This window comes from Oratosquilla oratoria, chromosome 19 (genome assembly GCF_046742065.1).
Source record: "Oratosquilla oratoria isolate Oo_2021 chromosome 19, ASM4674206v1, whole genome shotgun sequence".
In the NCBI taxonomy this organism is placed as follows: Eukaryota; Metazoa; Arthropoda; class Malacostraca; order Stomatopoda; family Squillidae; genus Oratosquilla; species Oratosquilla oratoria.
In genome coordinates, this window is record NC_134795.1 from 62093538 (window position 1) to 62107099 (window position 13562).

The following is a 13562-nucleotide window of genomic DNA, read 5'->3' on the forward strand; positions in this document are numbered from 1 at the left end:
CACATGCTCTACTACTCACATAAAAACTCTTGACAGCTCCCAAAAGCTTTCCTCCTATCCCATAAATCTGCATAACCTCCCACAGTGCCTTTCTGTCTACCCTATCATAAGCCTTTTCCAGATCCATAAAAGCCAAAAAAACATCCTTCCCCTTTCCTATAGCTTTCTCACATATCTGTCTTACCACAAAGATCTGATCTACACAACCTCTACCCGTCCTAAATCCACACTGTTCCTCACCAATTACTCCTTCTGTTCCTCTCCTAATCCTCTCAATTAAGATTCTCCCATAAGCCTTCCCTACTACACTCAACAGGCTAATCCCTCTGAAATTACTACATTCACACTTGTCCCCTTTTCCCTTGTAAAGAGGAACTATACAGGCACTACTCCAGTCCTCCGGTACTCTACCCTCTCTCCAGCAAACATTAAATAATCTCACCAACCAGTCCACCATCACTGAACCTCCCTTTTTCAGACATTCTGCATGACATCCATCCAGACCAGGTGCCTTACCTGCTTTCATCATCTTTACAACTGCCTTCACCTCATCCTTCCTTATTTCTCCTCCATTCTCCTCACTCATCACTCTCATTTTCTTCGTATTTCCCACTGCAGCTATCTTTCCCTCCCTATCCTCCTTCACATTCAGCAACTCCCTAAAATATTCTGCCCATCTTCCCCTCACTGCCATCTCTTCCATTATCAACTCTCCATCTGTACCTTTTACCTTTTCTTCCCTACTTGATTCACCTCCTCTTCCTCTCTTAATTTCTTTCCAAAACATCTTTTTATTACTTTCAAAATTTTCTGTCATACTCCTACCCCATTTCACATCTGCTCTCCTCTTTGCCTCCTTTACCTTTTGCTTTACTTCTCTTTTCTTTTCTTTGTACGTCTCATATGACTCCCCTGTCCTCTTTTGTAACCAATCTGTGAATGCTCGCTTCTTCTCTTCTACAACCTTCTTTGTTTCCTCATCCCACCATTCACTACCCTTTCTTCTATTTCCTCCTGTCTTTCTTGTTCCACACACCATCCTTGCACACTTTAAGACTCCCTCCTTGAACCATCCCCATTCCTCCTCCACACCCATCTCTGCTCTATCCTTAACTCCCTCCCACTCCTCCTTCAGCTTCTTTTCGTACTCCTTCTCCTTTTCCTTTTCATTCAAGGAGTTCACTCTAAGAACCTCCCTACCTTTTGTCCCTTTCCTCCTTCTCCATCTATCCTCCACTCTCAACTTACCTTCCACCAAAAAATGATCTGATATTCCCCCACCCTCTCCCCTTAGCACATGTACATCCTTAACTCTTCCTATCATAATCCTATTTACCACTACATAATCCATTAGCGCTCTATCTACCACCCTTCCCTCCACCACCCTCTCCCATGTGTACTTATGCTTGACTTTCTTCCGAAACACTGTATTTGCTATCATCAGCTCTCTTTCTAGACACATTTCCACCATCAACTCTCCACTACGATTCTTTCCTGGAACTTCCACACTTCCCAACCACTCCATCGATTGGACCATTTCCCACTCTAGCATATATATATAAAGTAAGGTGATGAGATGTACAAGGGGAGAGAGTGGCAGCAGACTGGAAGTGAGTATTAAGGGAGAGAGACTGGAGAAAGTGGATAGTTTTAGATACTTGGGTGCGAATGTGGCAGGAAAGGGAGGAGTGGGGATGGAGGTAGAATGTAGATTGAGAGAAGCGAGTAAATGCCTTGGTGGATTAAAAAGTGTAATAAGAAATAGACATCTGGGAATGGAGGCTATGAGGAGATTGTATGAAAGAGTGATTGTGCCGATAGCACTGTACGGGGCAGAAACATGGAACATAAGAGAGGAAGAGAAAATGAGTTTGAATGTGTTTGAGATGAAATGCCTGAGAAGTATGATAGGGATTACTAGGCTAGATAGAGAATAAATGAGGAGGTGAGGAGGAGAACAGGAGAGGAAAGGCAGTTGGGAGATAAGATTGATAAAAAAGTATTAGGATGGTTTGGGCACATGGAAAGAATGAGTGAAGAAATATTAGTAAAAGAGGTGTGGAAGGCAGAGGTGGAAGGAGTGAACATGAAGGGACGTCCTAGGAGGAGGTGGATGGTTGGGGTAAAGGGGGCATGGGGAAAGAGGGGAATGTCTGTTAAGGAAAGACAGAAGATGGAGGTGGATGGAGAAGGGTTGTGTATGGATGATGCTGTGATGCATGAGGGGGAGTGGGTGGGGGATGGGGGGTGAGGGAGTATGTATGAGAAATAAATTGACGCAGCCCGAAAAGATATCTACCCGTCTTCTTTTCTGCATGAGGGGACGGAGAGGGGAGAGGATCACCGATTTAATGAAGCGGCTTTGCTGTGGATGTGCTGTGTCTTGCGACATACTTCTGACCCAGGGCAGTGGACAAGATACAGAGATGACCCGTCATCCAGGAGGTGCCAAGATAAGAGGGAGGGAAGAGGGTGGAGTGGAGTGGAGTATGTTAGGGATGGAATGTGTGGGGGTGGTTTTTATGCCTTTGTTTTTCGGCTACCTTCCTTATAAGGGGAAGCCTTTGGTATATGTATGTATGTATATACTGTATGTACTAAATGGGCGGGCAGTGGTTCCTTCCTGGCCATATTGAATTTATTTCAAAACAACACATAAGTTATATTTATTCCGTTAATCAATTATAATTCATTTATCAGTACAATGAACAATCTATTTTTGTCCTCGAGTGATTTTGAAATATCATAATCAAGGTCAGTGAAAGGTCTCAAGGTAATATTTTAGATTGAGCTAACCCTCAAATAGATTGTTAATAGGAAACAAACAACCTTCACTCGGGCAAGGCAGAAACACTGATGAAATGCACAAAAACAAATGAAACCATTGTTTCTCGTCCTTGGAATTGTTCAAACTTGGGAACTTAGGATCAGCAAAGAGTCGTGCAAGTCCAGAAGAGTTATTTCCAACCCGGAACAGCCATAATTCCTTATTTTCTTTTTATCTTATTTTGGCTAACATTAAGTGATCCTGTTAAATAAAAAAATCTTCATCTGCAGGGAAGCTTTAACTAACAACAAAACCAATATGGTTACCATGCGGACAACAGTCTTGCTACATCTTATAAAACAAAAAATAACGAACTGTCTTCCGTTGAAAACGAATGACGAGTGGACACTTTTTTAAAAAACAAAACAATTTCTAAAGTAAGTTTTAGGAAATATGGAAGGTTTTCAGGTAGATCTTAAGCTTCTTTAACGTGTTTCTAGACTGATGTTATACTGCTATACATTAAAGTGGCGTTGGATGATGTATAACAAAAATATATAAACAAACATTTTTGGCAATAGCAACAAGGATTACAAGAAGCTGCAACCTACGAACACATACATCCACAAGTAAGCGCTTATAAGCAGGATCTACCCGATATAGTTTTAATTCACACGCAGCCTCAGTACTCGCATTGCTGTAAGTGAAGGTGAGCATATATATAGTACCTAATCCCAGAGTTCAAGTGGTTTAAACTGATACTAGAAGTGTACGTCCCTTTACTATTGTGTTTTGTTTGCGATCCTGTTGTTTTCAAACTTCAAAATAGTAAGTATATTATTTAACTATAAGAGAGTTCCTTCCATGTCCTGAACGGAGGTGACTAGAGATCCTGTTGAAACCGGATATTGCTTCATGGTTGTTCTACAAAATTATTTTGCTTTTATTACAATATAAAACACGAATTGTTTTTAAAAAGAGAAAATTAAAAACATGCGATACAGTAGAGAGCAGATAATTGTAAACCCATCCTCCCTTATATAAGGAAAATAGTTTGTTTTAGGGAATGGATTGATTCGTAGAGGTGGATTCGTTTCTTGACTGAAAAAATAAATAAATAAACAAGACGATCATGGCGGGCCAGGCGAAATTTACATATATGAAATGGAGAACCATCTTACTGGAATGGAGTGTTTTTTTATGTGTATATATATATATATACATATATATATATACATATATATATATATACATATATATATATACATATATATATACATATATATATATACATATATATACATATATATATATATATACATACATACATATATACATTATATATATAATATATATATATATACATATATATATATATATATATACATACATTACATTATATATATACATATATATATATACATATATATATATATATATATATATAATGTGTGCGTGCGTACAGTATGTATACAGAATGCGTACAGTGTGTATGCATACAGAATGTATGCGTAAGGTATGTATGCATGCATTTTTATGAGAATTAGTCTTTTATGTCTCAGAGAATGGATATATTTTTTGTTTTCAGAAATCAGCTCTTACGCACCACAACTGAAAACAAAAGAAAAACAAGGTCAAATAAATTCGAAATAATGAACATATTGTGGTTTTTAGCAACTCTACTGTTGGCTTACGTCACAGCTGCACCGGTAAGAATTGTATTTATTTGTTTATTGCATTTGCTTGCTTATTCATTTCTTATTTATCTATTTCTTCTTTTTCTAAATAACATAGAAGAGGAGAACAAAAACAGAGGTGGGATATTTTTTTCATCACTTAGGAAATCGACTATCTAAGAACATTTATATAACTCTGCTTTCTTTACTCTAGATGATAAACATTTTGTAATCGATAGAATAATTTGTTTGTAGAAAAAATAATATTTTCACAGCTGGAGCTTGAGAAAAAAAAATTGAAGGCTGACACCCAACACAAAAAAAAAAGAAAGAAAAAAAAATCGTAGGGGGAAATACCCCAATTTTCCCCCAAAAGGAAAGATTTCTCAACTCGAGTGGGATTTCAAAGGAACTCTTGGCTCATATATTGTTTTATTTATTCACATATATTCATTTTCTCGTTTATTTAGTTACCTATTTATTCATTTATTCATTTATTCATACATTTATCTGTATTTCTTACTCAGGTGCCTCAAGATAACCCACCTTATGCGATCATATCCTCTGGAACTGTAAGTATATTTACTTTTCCAACATTTTAGCCACTACTCGCTCTGCGAGGTAGCTATGCATGACAGCCTCTGCATGAATTCATGAATTCAAAATAGTATGCTCTTACTATCATTACGCATTGTCTTGCCGTAAATAAATAAACAAATGAAAAAATATTTTTGCAATTGACTGTCTACAAACATAAAGAATACACTGACAAAAAACAACAAATAAACAAACATGCAAATAAACAAATAAAACAGATGAAATAGTGAATAACATAAGATCAATTTATATATGATTTTTGTCTAGGAGTATGAATTGAGGCAGCTTGAGGCGAGGAAATGGGTCTGTACCAGTGCCGACGGCTATGCCAACGAAGGACTGAGGAGAGAGCTTATCTACCGGATCCTCGCCTACTTCGAGGGAAACAACGAACAAGGTCAGATCTTCCATCCACGTGATGCAAACTTCCTGTTCCTTATTGGCTTTATTTACACTGAAATTCCCTTTCCATCATACACACATAGACACATTAGTGTTTTTCAATTTCTGCATGCTGGCCTCCACGAGTCCCCCTCGATGCTGATGGCTTAGAATTAAAGTGTATTTTGGTTGATAAACAATTTATATCTGTTCATTGGGACCCATTCAGTGTTGTACACACACACACACCCACACCCACACACACACACACACACACACACCCACACCCACACACACACATATATATATGTATGTGTGTGTGTGTGTGTGTGTGTGTGTGTGTGTGTGCGCGTGTGTGTGTTCACGTAGCTCCATGCTTTCATTCTAGAATTCTAATTAGAAAATCTTTCATATTTTTTTCATATCGTAGGTGTAAAAATTGCTAGGACGACCCCAGTGACGTCAGAAGAGCATAACAATATAACTACCTTGTGCTACCATCTGCCAAATAACTACCAGGCCTCACCTCCAAAGCCCAGAAAGGAATCTATCTTCTTCGAAGATCGTCCGGCATGGAAGATCGCTGCTAGGTAAAAATCCTTTTATTGATTCTTTTTGGTGAGGTTTCTGATAGGTAATGATAACTGTATTAGACCTCCAAGAAGAAGCTGAGTTGTATATGTTAATCGTAGTATAGAATTATTGTGCAATATCTCATATGTGATACCATCCAGCCCCCGTGACTTACCGTCCTTCAGCATGCACACTGTCCTCTACAGGTCCTTAACACTCAAACTCAATACTTAGCCTCTGTCTATCACCCGCCCCACACTTTCCCTTGTCAATCCTGACGCTTATTTTTTATACTGGGGGCCATCGGTGAGTACTTACAAGTGGTGGCCGTATGAGACAGACGTCTGGGAGAATCATCTCCCTGCCTTCCGTCTTCAGAACTCATAAACACTTCCCCCTTCATCTCGAGTCTCAGCTCCGAGGGGTTGGGACTTCGGGATCACATGAAGAATTCTCACCCCAGACTTCGACAAGGTGACAGTTCTTCATGTGGGCCTTCCTGGGTTTACGATTCTTCGGTTGTACAAGTTCATGACAATAAGCATAACCCTCGTTCAACCTAACCTAACCTAATCTTTATTCCACTGTTGATATTCGGCGTACTGGGGTGACAATTCTTCAAGTGGGATCTCATGGGGTGACGATTCTTCACGTGGGCGTTCTAAGGTTACACTTCTTCATGTGATCACGTCGTACTTGGAATGGCCCAAAGATCTCTCCATAGAACTCGACTGTATGTCCTCCACCTGTTCACATGAGGATGCTTGATATCTGGCGACCGCGCCACCTCCCATTGTTCTTAGCCAGTGTCATAAAAATAATCCCGTAATAATACAACGAAGACAAACGTCCAATGTTTCTTACCAGAGAGATCAATGGAGAACCTGAGAACCTCTGCCGGCCACAGTGGGGCTGCGGGTTTCCAGTCGTTGAAACTCGAGGCAACACTTATCGCTGTTATCCAAAAATTACTTTTGTGAAACTTATGAATAATTCCAAGTCCTCCAAAGCGCACTTTGTTTCTTTTATACTTTTTGATCTTTGTAGTTCACATTTACTACCGTGGCTTCTTCCTTATATTCTTCCAATGGCGGTCTTAACATTATGGCCATCTCCACACTGACTTCCTAAGCCTATTTTCATGTTCTTTCCCTTTCAACTTTGTCTCGGTCGATCCCTACACATCCGTATGTCCCTCAGTCTCTTTGCTGTTCACGCGAATGATTTCATTGTGTATATATATATATATATATATATATATATATATATGTGTGTGTGTGTGTGTGCATGTGCACACCTGTGTGTACGTTTATATGTCTGTAAGTGTGTAGATGTGTTCAACTTGACTACGAAAGTATTATACATGGTTCAAGCCATCTGCACTAAAATGCTCATCTTTGGTATCGTCTTGTCCTCCTTCCCGCAGACCATTCATTGTACCCAGAGGTGAAGGAACTCCCTTTGATTTCACATCGAATCCAGAAGTCGACTGGGAAGCCCAGGCGACCCTGCTGAAGGAGTCCATCAAAGAAGTCAACGAAGGTTTTCGTGATCAGCCTTATTACAAGTAAGACTCAGTGTTATCCAGTTAAACAAGCTTAATCCTCCCACTCCCGAGGGTAAATCATTTTTTTTCTTCTGGCTACCACTAGGCGATTTTATTCAGCCTCTGATATTGATAGGATCAGCACTAGGTACCAAAGACTGTATAGCACTATGAGTGGTTGTAATGGGGAAGTGGGTGGAGATGAGGAATAACAGGAGTTGAGAGTAGATCAATATATCTTTGTGGACTCTTTATCCAAAGTATTAAAAAGAATGCCGCGTGACTGATCCATAAGGATGGCGCCAAAGACCCTTTAGTAATAAGGACATAAATCGTATACAGTTGATAATGTTATACCATAGTAATATACCATGCATTATAATACAGATTCACGGTATCATCAAGCCCTTTCGATCAATACATTTCTCCTTTTTGGCTCCGTCCCTTGGTGTATATAAAGACAGATGTAGATTTTTTTTTATTTCTTGATGAATGTGAAAGCGTACTGACAAATACATACCCCAATTTTTAGGGTAGTCATCCTGGCTGGTAAGACATAGATGTAGCCAGAAGCCGAGTTCTTACAAAATTTAATTTTTCAATCCCTCAAAAGCAACATTTTGTAAATTGGGATCTCTCTCAGACAGAGGGGACCCACCCTTAGGCTACGGACGCACGAGAGGCTGTTTAGCCGCTCAACCGCTGCGCCTGTTTAGCCGTTTTTATAGAACACTCTACTTTTAATGCGGTTAAGTAACTAATGCGCGCAATTCCATTAAAAGTAGTGTGTTCTATAAAAACGGCTAAACAGCCGCAGCGGTTGAGCGGCTAAACAGCCTCTCGTGCGTTTCATCCTTTAGGGTCCGTCCACATTGAGCCTCATGTTGCGCCAACACGTTAGTGGTGTAGTTGATTGCAGTGTTGCGGGCGGACTTTTTTCAACATGCCGCGCGCCTCACAACATGCTCTAGTTTCGTTCAGAGAGACAGTGTCCATTGTGACGCAGAGGGGAAAAGTTTGTCGCGTATTAAGCTCTCCAGGATGACATCTATAGAGCGGACAAAGAGCAACACTTGCATTTATATATATTTATTGTTTTTGTTGTTTGTCTGGTCCTACTACGCCAGAGCGCTCTATAGGACCGACAACTTTCTTTTCTGATACAAAATATATATACAAGTTGACAAACCTTATATTAATAATATACTCAACCAAAATTTACTACAGCAGCATCCTTGCATTTGGAACGTGAAGAGCAAGGAGTACAATCGGGGGGACTTAAGAAGGGCAAGTTTGGGAGTAATTAAAGCACAAATGTCTCGTATTTTAAACTGTGAACTGGATAATGAGGACACACATCCTTCCTTCGACGATGTTCAGAGATGACTGACGTGGTGCAGCACTCCGGGTAATGACAGGCAGTGTGGACGTTCGGCACTGCATGCAACTCTGCCAACTGCCTCATGAAGAGGCTGGATGACTGCATTGTGAACAGCTGCCCAGGATGTAACACTTCACCCCATACCATACAACACATAATGGAAGACTGCATTATACACAATCATGCACGCAAACAACACAACATACACTCTATAAAGGATTTGTGGGAAAACCCAGTTTCGGCTGTAGCATTCCTTGGGGAGACGGGACTGCTCGGACAGACAGTCTAGGGAACGACAACAACAACTGCCTCATGCGGTACTCGCCCAGGCGACCGAAGCCCTACCTGGGAATAGGTGCCACCTGCGTAGAACCGGGGATGTTTGTTGCAGTTTGGCTCCCAACTCTTGGGGTTGGGGGGTCCCGCGACGAAGACGCTACCGCTCCAGAGACTGGATGACCGCATTGTGGACAACTGCCCAGGATGTAACACTTCACCCCATACTATTCAACACATAATGGAAGATAGCATTATACACAATCACGCACGCAAACAACACAACATACACTCTATAAAGGATTTGTGGGAAAATCTCGTTCCGGCCGTGGCATTCCTTGGGGAGACGGGACTGCTCGGACAGACAGTCAAAGGAACGACGACAACAACAAATGCCTCATGCAGCGCTGCACGAGGGTCGTAGTGGACTACACTTTAGATTTTTTTTTTTTTTTTCAGTCCATCAGAAGGAACAATATTATTACTTATTCACTGATTTATTCATTTGTTATTTCATTCATTTGCATTTACTCGTTTTTTACTTATTCATTTATCTGTGTTAATTCACTTATAAATTTATCTATGTATTTATTTACCTAGTTATTAATCTATCTTTTCTTCACTGTTCCAGAGTCTTCTACAACGTTCCACTTAACACACACTTCGAAGTCTGGTTCCGAAATGCCTAAGCTAGTTCTTCCGTGCCCAGTGGAAAGCACATGCGCACGAACATCCACCTATTCAGAGTTAGAGTAATTAGGTGGTCGATTAAATATATCCTCAATATATTAATTTCTATGCATGACATAGCCTTGTATATATATATACATATATATATATATATATATATATATATATATATATATAGATAGATAGATAGATAGATAGATATTCCTTATGAGAAAGCGGAAGTTCCAGCTATAATTTGAAGCCTCACTCTCATCGATGAGGAAATCTTACCAGCGACTTACGGGCAGCTCGATGGAACTCCATGGGTAGTTACGTCCGACATCCTCTCCCAGGGATTCTTCGTGGGTACAAAATCCCACCCGTCATGCTCCACATTTCATTTCTGTTTTTGTATCTTTGTATTATTGTAACTCCTGAAGATGACCCCTGGTCAGGTCGAAAGACGTCTCAAGTAAAGCAACATGTACCTTTGAGAATCTATCAATACCCTGGCCATCAACCTCCGCTCTCTCATAAGGAATATTGAGAGTACTTCATACAAATTGAACAATGCTGCTACTCCTGTGGATTTCAACAAAACGTGGATATAGATGTACAGAGGTTGGACAAAATAATATGAACACCTGCCAAATACACAATATTTATTTATTAATACGATGTTGGGACACCATTTACCTGTAGAACAGTTGCAATCCTTCACGGTGTGGATTTGTAGAGTGTCCGAATAGTTTCCAACAGAATGTTGTCCCATTCTTGTACCAAAACATTCGCCAATTACTGCAACGATGTTGGAGGTGGAAATCTGCTCCTCACTCTCTGCTCTAAATCTCCCCATAATGGTTCAATTATGCTGAGGTCTGGCGATTGTGTAGGCCAGGGAAGATGTTTGATGATATTCTGATGCTCTACGAACCAAGACTGAACCTTTTTGGCTGTGTGTATGGACGCGTTATCGTCTTGGAATATGGCTGTGTCTGGCAGCAAGACGCTCATCACTGAGGATGTCGAGATATTCATTCGCAGTCATCCTGCCTGTGATGTGAATGAGAGGACCAGCTGAATACCACGATATAGCCGCCCGAAACATAACGGAACCGCCCCTATGCTTGACTGTAGGAAGCAGGCAGTCCGGATCGTAGGCCTGTTTTGGGGTTCTCCATACATATACCCTCCCTGCAGATCGTAGGGAATGACGTGAACGTTGATTCATCGGACCCTACCACATTCTTCCAATCATCAAATGTCCAGGTTTTATGTTCGTGGCGCCACTTATTTCGCAGCTTAGCGTTGACATCCGTTGTAAGGGGTTCGGCAACTGCAGCCCTACCATGAATGTTAGCTTTGTGGAGCTCCCGCCGTACTGTTTTCGTCGACACAGTAGTCCTTAGGTGTGTCATGAGTTCTTCTGTCACTTTTGCCGCGGTTGTTTTATGTTGTCTGGCCACAATCCTATTTAATGTTCGTCGGTCGCTGTCGAATAACTTTGGGTTTCACCCACTATTCCTCTTCGCTGATGATGTTTCCCCAGGTTTTGTGTATGCTGTCATTACCGTGGATACTGTCGCTCGTGAAACGTTCAACAGTTCAGCTGTTTTCGTCACCGACGCTCCCGCAAACCGAACGCCAACGATTTGCCCTCTTTCGAAGTCTGAGAGATCACATATTACACCGGTCGCTATTAACCGTAGCAGACCAAAGCGTGTAATACATTGTAATATAACCTACGAGACCTGCTATATAAACTGCGCAATATATACGCGGCGTATTATTTACCCTGAAGCAGTTTTGCCAACATGCATCAAGATGTACTATTTTGCGTGGTGTTCATATTATTTTGTCCAACCTTTGTGTATGTATACATATATCTGGGCGAATTAGATGTTGAAACACATACGTAAATTCCATTCCACCAGTAGGCATTGCCTAACCGAGTACACGAACCTTACCTACATTTTTATCTTAGACTGCATCTTCTGATTTCAACTTTCCTCTCTTTAGAAAGTTGTCCATCTTTCTGCCTTTCTCTACAATTGTCTCCGACCCTTTTCTCCGTTTTCGTTGGTTACAACAGACGCGAGTCATGCCACTACGCCTTAAAACGCATTCGCAGTTATTAACCCCCTTTTATATAGTACCATCATTGCATTTTCTGACCCAACCTAACCTAATCCAACCTAACCAACCTAATCTGACCTAACCCACCCTAACCTATCCTAAACTAAGCTAACCTTTCCAAACCTAACTTAACCTATCCTATCCTAACCTAACCAAACCTAAGATAACCTAACTTAACTTAACCCACCCTAATCCTAATCCAACCTAACCTAACACAACATAGCCTTAACTAACCTAACCCAATTCAACCGAACCTAACCCATCCTAACCTAGCCTAACCTATTATAACATAACCCAACCTAACCTAGCTTAACCTAACCTAACGTAACGTAACCTAATTTAACCATACTAACCTAACCTAACCTATTCAAGCCTAATCAAACCTGATCTCACTTAAAATAGCATAAACCTAACCTAACATAAATCAACCTAATCTAACCTCGCGTAACCTAAACTAACCTAACTAAACTTAGCCTAACCCAACCGAACCTAATCTAGATTAACCAAACTTAACCTAAACAAGCTTGTATCATAGTTTGGCCATCCTCAGTACGTACAACCCAAAAAATAAGCTTGCAAAGATAAACAACAGTCTGGGGCTGTGGATCTTTACAACGTCCATGAAACGGATATGGGTGTTTTCGTATCAGGCAAAGGAGATTACGATAAGAAGCTATATACTATGAAGTCCATTATCAACCGTTGACTTGTATTTGTAGTAGTTATCCTCTAAAATATTTTCCATTTTCTCTAAAAGCATAGAAGAGAACATATATTTAATCTAAGTATTTTTGGGGGGTGACCTTAATTGTTATATATATATATATATATATATATATATATATATATATATATATATATATATATATATATATATATATATATATATATATATTTATATATATGGTATGTATAAATGGGCAGGAGATTTTCTCTTAAATAAGTAGAGTTAAATGAGATTACTAGTCCTGCTTTTTGTATTTTCTTTAAAACATTCTCTTTGTTTCTTCAGGTGGTCTTATTGTCTCTATTGAGATCTGAGATGATTTCTCCGTAGGAGGTCGTCTGTGCTGTCAAATCGCGATTTCGAATCTCCTGACTCTTCTTCAGTGGCTTAATATGTTACTTTTTGTGATGGTGCTCAAACTTTTGGTCTCAATATTCCTATGTGTACAAACATTTTAGTAATATTAGCAAAACTATAACAATGTTTATGTGTCATATGTATTCTGACTGGTATTACTCACGGTTGTCTCTGGTCCCCTTAACCCCCTACGTATGTTGTCAATGTGACTTAGTGTAGAATAACAATCTGATGAGGACCACAATGGAAATAAGCGTACATGCTTTTTGTGTTATCCCCGGCAATTTGCATTTATTTTTCCGAACTATGCGTTCTTGTCATTATTTGCACTTCATGTACATTGATTCATTACCAAATAAAGTCTATCTATCTATCTATCTACGAGTTACTACTGAACTGAAAATCTCAGATGGATGTTATTTAAGAACGAGTACACAGCACACCTAGTCCAGCATTTAAATACAATTCATCTGGCA

General features: G+C 39.9%; 1 protein-coding gene across 1 annotated transcript in view; it reads left to right on the forward strand.

Annotated features, from left to right (window-relative positions):
- LOC143035691 (heme-binding protein 2-like) overlaps positions 1-10358 on the forward strand; it is a 24798-nt gene extending 14440 nt beyond the window's left edge. Inside the window, exons 3-8 of the mRNA XM_076202555.1 lie at positions 4356-4476; positions 4971-5015; positions 5308-5437; positions 5852-6011; positions 7421-7561; positions 9829-10358. Of these exons, the coding sequence (XP_076058670.1) occupies positions 4356-4476; positions 4971-5015; positions 5308-5437; positions 5852-6011; positions 7421-7561; positions 9829-9886 (655 nt within the window). The 3' untranslated portion in view covers positions 9887-10358. The remainder of the gene's footprint in view (positions 1-4355; positions 4477-4970; positions 5016-5307; positions 5438-5851; positions 6012-7420; positions 7562-9828) is intronic.
- The last annotated feature ends 3204 nt before the right edge of the window (positions 10359-13562 follow it).